We start from the raw sequence: 6,633 nt of genomic DNA on the forward strand, positions 1-6,633 counted from the left end.
TATGACAATCAAGTAGGAAAAAAACTTACCTTTGCTATTATTTCTTTACAGTGTAAAAGTAGCCACCTCTTTTGATCAGAATCTTAGAATAGATTCATAGAATCATTTAGATTGGACAAGATCTTGAGGGTCATTGAGTCCAGCCATTAACCTAACACTGTGGAGTCCACCATTAAACCATGTCCCTCAGCACCACATCTACACGTCTTTTAAACACCCCCAGGGATGGTGACTGCCACCGCTGCCCTGGGCAGCCTGTTCCAGTGCTTGACAACCCTTTAAGTTAAGAAATTTTTCCTAATATCCAATGTAAATCTCGTCTGCCTCAACTTGAGGGCATTTTCCCTTGTCCTATCACTTACTACTGCTGTTTGAGAATTGCCTGGAGAGATTCGGAACTTAAACAATTTAGAAGAAATGGAAGTGTTAGATGTATGGACATTTACATAATTCTGTTATCAATAAAAGCTCTTTGTTGCTGTTCTAGATAGGGAAATTCCCCAACAATTTTTATTTACTCCAAACCTTTCCTATATTTGACAGCAGAATAAAAGCAGTCAAAATTTTGTAAGAATTTCACAATTTACAAAAAGTTTACAATTTCAAGGAAGATTTATTAACTTAAAAATACTCTATCAATGAAAATTACTAGTCTTGAAAGTTGCAGATTTCAGGTTTCAACATTGGTTGAAGGCAGCCTTACATTAGGAATTTTAAGGTTTTGTTGCTGTTAAATTACAGGAAATCAAATTAGTTGCTTTATTTTTTGTGCTGTTCACAACTGTGGACATTGCTATCAATATAAAACTAAAGATTACTTCAATGGATATCATGTTTATAGAAAAATTATATAAGTTGTTTAGTTGTATGTCCAGTTTCAAAGGTGTTACTCCTAGTAAAGTCAATGAACGACATGTGCAGGACTTTGTTGGCAGAATTGGGCCTTACATTCTTAGTGTAACACTCCAGGTAGTGTTATCGCAAACCAACATGTTTCATGCATCATCAGTTTTAGTGTGACAGAGATACAAAACAGATTTTCTCTGTAACAAGAAGATAAGCTAATTTTCCTGACTTTTTTGTAGAAAGCAAGATAAAATATAGAAGTTATTGCTGACACAGGTCTTAATTTTGTAATTTATTTTCTTTTAAGTTTTCTTAAACATTTTAAGAAAAATCTTTTAGATTTTTATGTGCAGTAAGACCCATAAATAGGATGGGTAAGATTCAGATTTGATAAAGGTTCTCTTTTGCCCTCCTCTTTTGATAGTACTCATTACACTACCTCTCTCTCTTGAACTTGCAAGTTATAATTTCTGATTAATTTTATTTCACCACAGCCTAAACACGACTATGGTCAAGTTCTGGACTCCCAGTGCAGCTTATTCTCTCCCCAGACCCTCCAGTTAAAATTTGTGATCACTTTCAGCATGTAAAGGTGCCCAGAGGCAGACACTGCTCAGACGGGATCTTACGGGAGCAGGAGAGTAAGGCAGAGCCGCAGATCTGAGGGTCTGGTAGGGAGGGTGCTGGGGATCTAAGATTTGTCAAAACTCATGGGCAGGTGGGAGGAAGCAGATGAGAAATCTAGAGATGGAGGGAAGAAGATCTCAAATCAACAATCTTTTTTGGTTGTTGATTTTGACCACTGATGTTAGCTAAAAATAAATCCTGAATCCTGTCAAGCCTTCCCCTTCATGCGTAGCAAGGTTTTATCATTACCAAATGAGTTGCCCCCAGGATATTTGCATTTTTAAGACTAAAACATTCAGATATTTTGGGGATATGAATTGTGTCTAGATGTGGGCTATGCCATTTCCAATTCCATGATAACTTTGTTTTGTACTTCTTTTTTTTCTTATTTCTTCCAAATGCTGTCATACATTCCAGTAGTGAAATTTTCTTGGTGATTTGAGGAAGAATCCTATATAGAGCTGTATATCAGTTTCTAGTGTTAAACATTTTCTGTAACTAACCTGGGACATCTAAGACTGACAAAATTTATTGTAACTACTCACCACTGTAAGTACATGAATTCAAGTTTGAATTCAATACTGACAGTCATGAATGCTATACATGAGACAGAATTTGATGATGTTCTCCATGTTTTTGTAGAATTTGGGAATGGTTCAGGCAGGTGGCTTAGGCTAGATTTTGGAGTGTGGAGACAGCTCTTTAACATAATAATGGGTGTGTGATCCAGTAGATGAGGCATTTTATTTATTAATTGGGAAGCCAGCATTTTATTGAATCTGCTGATACTTTGCTATGTAACTTGGGGTAAACCACTTCTCTCTTATTCATGCTGTTTTTCCCATGGAGAGGTGAATGCTAAATGGAAATGTTATATAAGGATGAAAATGTTTCCTTCATGATGTGCTTTGAAATCTGGGATTGAAAAGTGCTATGTGAGATTACAATAATGTGGGCTGTACAGCAACATAGCTAGATTTTGATGTACAAAATTAAAATGGAGGAATAGATTCTGAACACATTTCTTTCCTTTTTGGTGACATAACCATTTGATAATCAAGAGAATAAAACCATTCTCTTGAACTGAAAAGATATGATTTTTAATTAAACATTAAATAATCATGTAACGTATCTCTGCTCCTTCTAACCCTAAGAACAAAAAAAACAATGGTGTTTCTAAAGCAGAATGATGGGAGTGCCTTCAAAAATATGTAAACCGTACAGGTTTATTAATTATTTAGCTCCCTTGCAGATAAAGCTAGAAAAAAAAGGTTAGTACTAAAGTAAAAAAAATGAGTACATATTTTAGGAGTTGAACACTATATCACAAATTTTTTGTGTTTTAGCTAGAAGAACAACACCCCTTTTGGAATATATTAAAAATAGAAAATTAGAAAAGCAGGTACGTTCAGACTTTTGCCTGAAGTTCAACATTTATGTTTCACATGGTTTTCCATTGAACAATTTACAATTAATCACTTTGAACTCTTCAGAGAATACGAGAAGAGAAAAGAGAAGAACGAAGGCGGAGAGAATTGGAGAAAAAACGTCTACGAGAGGAAGAGAAAAGAAAGCGCAGAGAGGAAGAAAGACGTAAAAGAAAGGAAGTGGAGAAGCAGAAGAAAATTTCTGATAAAGAAATAAGGATCAAGGTACCTTAATGAAAAAAGATTAACGTTCTCGAAGTTATCCAGCAGTTCCCTTGGTATCTCACTGTTTATTTAGTGTACAGTGTGGAGATACCAAACCAGTTTTGACTGGATGGTAAAGTAATGTAGCGCTTCGACTAAGTAGAGTTGTTTGAAAGCGTGACTGATTGCCTCAGGTACTGTGCTGATGCGGTTATGGCAGGTAACTCAGATATCTTTATACAGCACTGCTGCATTCTATGCCAAAATAATGTGTCAGAAACAAATTGCTCTGTGCCAGCATGTTGGAATAATATTGCAAATATGGCTTTAACTCTTTCTGTCTTTTAAATCTTCATCTAGCCACATGTGCAGAGAGTTTTTTGAGTTTATACTCAGAACTGATGTGCTTTAGTGATGTGCTTTAGTAATGTGCTTTAACCAAGTTATAACAAAGTCTTGCTTATTTCAGGCTTTATTGTGTAGGACAATGTAGATCATGTAAACTAAATTTTGTGGTATTGGAAAGGCTTTACAGGCTATTTTAAAGAGGAGAACTGGTATAAGAGTCTGTAGCTTAACTCAAGGACTCACAGGCTCATTCCAGAGAGGAGAACCCACAGAGCTATGTACTTCTTTACTCTTTACTTCCTGGACAACAGTTTCCTTCACTTGGATGTAGAAAAATAGTAAGTTCTGAAGCAGTTACAGATTTTTCATATCTGAGCATAAAGAAAAACACTCTAGAAGTTCTGAAAAAAAGGGACTCACTCCTTAAAATATATTACCCAAAACTGGTTTGCCAAACCCCCCCGGTATTTATGACATATCTGTGGTAATCTGACCTTGGAGTTAGTTCTGTCTCTGAAATAAAAGGAAAATATTACCTGAAAGAAATATTACAGAAGTTTTAAATATCAGAGAAGAATAACTTGTGCTCATTTCAGAAAAAAAGAGGTGGAATGAAAAGACTGATTCCTGAAATGTTAGAGAAATAGTTTGAGACAATTAGTCCTTCTGTAATGATTATTCCTGTAATGCTGGACACTGCTTAACCCTGTGTGGATTATTTGTTGTGAAAGGAACAGACTTCGTGAAAATCTTAATCTCCAAGGTGAAAATGCAAGGTGATCTTTTCTGCTAATATCATAATTTTTTCCTCAGTCTGTATTTCTGTCAGGGTGTATTTATACAAATATATATGCTAGTCTGTCCCAAGTAGTTCATGTGGCACACATTTGATCTATAACATTTCAAGTAGTGAAATGTGCTCTCTTTGTAGTTTTGTAGAGGTGCTGATTCTTATCTTGCTGGCAATTACATTGAATTATATGATGTCTAAGGAACTGTAGACCATAATAATGTTTTTATATATAAAAAGCAGAAGAGACGAGTAGGCAAGTGCTTTCTGTAGTATTCTCAGCATATTTAAAGGTGTGCAGTTGAGTGCCTGTTAAAACCGTCACTCCTTAGCAAAAGTAAACTGCCCTTTTAAAATAACTTCAAATTTCATACTTTGTAAAATACATTCCTAGAATTTAAATAAGGTATCTTCAATCTTAATAGGTTACTGATATATTTAATATATTGTTAAAATGTCTATTACAACAGAAAAGAATAATTTTACATCATAATGTAAACAAATATCTCTTAGCTACTCAAGAAGCCTGAAAAAGGAGATGAACTGGCCAGTGAAAAGTACAAAGAAAAAGGTGAAGAAGCTGACATTGAGGAAAACAAATGGGATAGATCACCTGGATCTGGGAGTATAAAATCCAAATCTTTGGAGGGCTCACTTAAAGAACTTAAGGAAAAGTAAGTAATATTTATCTTTTAGGTTTCAATTTAGATCCTAAATGCTTTCATCTCTAGGCTTAAACATAAGTGGTGCATTGACTGGGTGTTTTGTCAGCAAAGAACTGATCTCATTTTGTGTGTGAACAAATCTCTTACAGTTCTTTTTGTAAAACGTGTTTAGTAACAGCTTACTGACCTGATAGTAGTATTAATGGATGCACTTTGTGAAATGTTTAGAAGTATTTCTTCATGAAAAGTCATTCAGAGTTTTGTTGTTATTTCACCTGTTCCCCATCAAGAGCTCAGGTAAGGCCCTACTTCCTTGCTGATGTCAAAGACTGAGTTGGCTTGGATGCCTTACTTTTCTTTCTCACTTGGTTTTGCCGCAATAAACAAATGTTTCTGATAAACGGGAAAATTGCAGAATTAAAGTGTGAATATATCAGCCTTATGATACATACATGCAGAAGGCTGTCTCTGTCTCCCACTGCCTTTTGTGCTACGTATATAATAGTAGGAACAAGAGGTACAGGTCAGTTCTATTCGTGTAGCCTGGAAATGTCTTACAAATGTTTTCAGCAGTTTGTTCTCTCTTTGTCCTTTGGCAAGTGTGTTCCATCACAAACAGGATTCACCCATAAGTTATGTAAGATACATGGCTAAGAATAATACGCTGCTGAGATAAATAATACTTTGTTCTTCAGTAGAGTTTTTCAGATAAACTCTCAAAAGTACTTTGAGGTACATAAAGACAAGCTTGAGCATTTAAGTAAGTTACCTAAGGTGTTATATATAAAGTATTAGAGGAAGTTTGGAATTGTGCTCTAGGAGCCTTGCAGGCTACCTGCCTATTTTGAGTAGTTTGTCCACACAGGTCTTTGATTTTTATGAAAAGTATGCAGGAGCTGCAGGTGTTCTCCTAATGGCAAATAGAATAATAAAGAAACTGAACACTGGAAAATAAAACTACTGAAATTGCTAATTGAAGAAATAGTTCACCAAAAATATCCTACATTTTTTTTGTCTCTGACTAAGGATTTCAAACATGGGCTGAATGTTTCAGTATGTTGAGTATGTCCTGAAAGATGCTGAAACTATTCTGTAATGGAAGTTGAAAATATTCAACAACTCTTTCATTTGATGTTATTCAAAAAAGGAAACAAAACAGGGTTGACAGAAACACTTGCAAGGTCAACTCAGTTTTTTGCTTTTTATATATTAAGCTTTGGTGGTGCCATATAACCTATTGATCCTGTAAGTTTATTAAGAAATTAATGTAGATTTTCCATGTGTAGAAGAGAATCCTTTTGGCTGCGCCTGTACAGTAAGTGTTACCTACTGTCTTTCCGAGTGCTCATTTCATCATGGTTATTAGTGAGTGTGATTAGGTGGCAAGCTATGAGCTATTTCAGCTGGATCAAGAATTAAAGTTGAAACTACTTTGTCATTGACTCAGAAATCAGTGATAAGCCGCAGCTTACAACTCTACACGCAGGAGGCTGAATTGCCTGTTTGAAACCACATTTTATGGCCCAGTAACAATAGCTTTCTACCACATATTAAAACATCATTAGGTGCATGAGTGCACATGGTCATATACGGATTTGAAACTATGCCAAACAGAAGTATGCTTCCATTCCCTTTACTGTCACTCATTTCTGCTTTCTCTTTTTCTGGCTCTGGAGGTTTCTCTCCTACATATACATTGCAGTTGCTTACCCTGCCATTTCCACTC

General features: G+C 35.5%; 1 protein-coding gene across 1 annotated transcript in view; it reads left to right on the forward strand.

Annotated features, from left to right (window-relative positions):
• Positions 1-6,633, forward strand: part of UPF3A (UPF3 regulator of nonsense transcripts homolog A (yeast)) — a gene marked incomplete at its 5' end in the record, with an annotated part of 22,502 nt that overhangs the window by 11,459 nt on the left and 4,410 nt on the right. The window contains 3 exons of the mRNA XM_010144398.1: positions 2,820-2,875; positions 2,967-3,125; positions 4,756-4,916. Coding sequence (XP_010142700.1) covers positions 2,820-2,875; positions 2,967-3,125; positions 4,756-4,916 — 376 coding nt within the window. The remainder of the gene's footprint in view (positions 1-2,819; positions 2,876-2,966; positions 3,126-4,755; positions 4,917-6,633) is intronic.

Source organism: Buceros rhinoceros, unplaced genomic scaffold, assembly GCF_000710305.1.
Source record: "Buceros rhinoceros silvestris isolate BGI_N320 unplaced genomic scaffold, ASM71030v1 scaffold2451, whole genome shotgun sequence".
NCBI lineage: Eukaryota > Metazoa > Chordata > Aves > Bucerotiformes > Bucerotidae > Buceros > Buceros rhinoceros.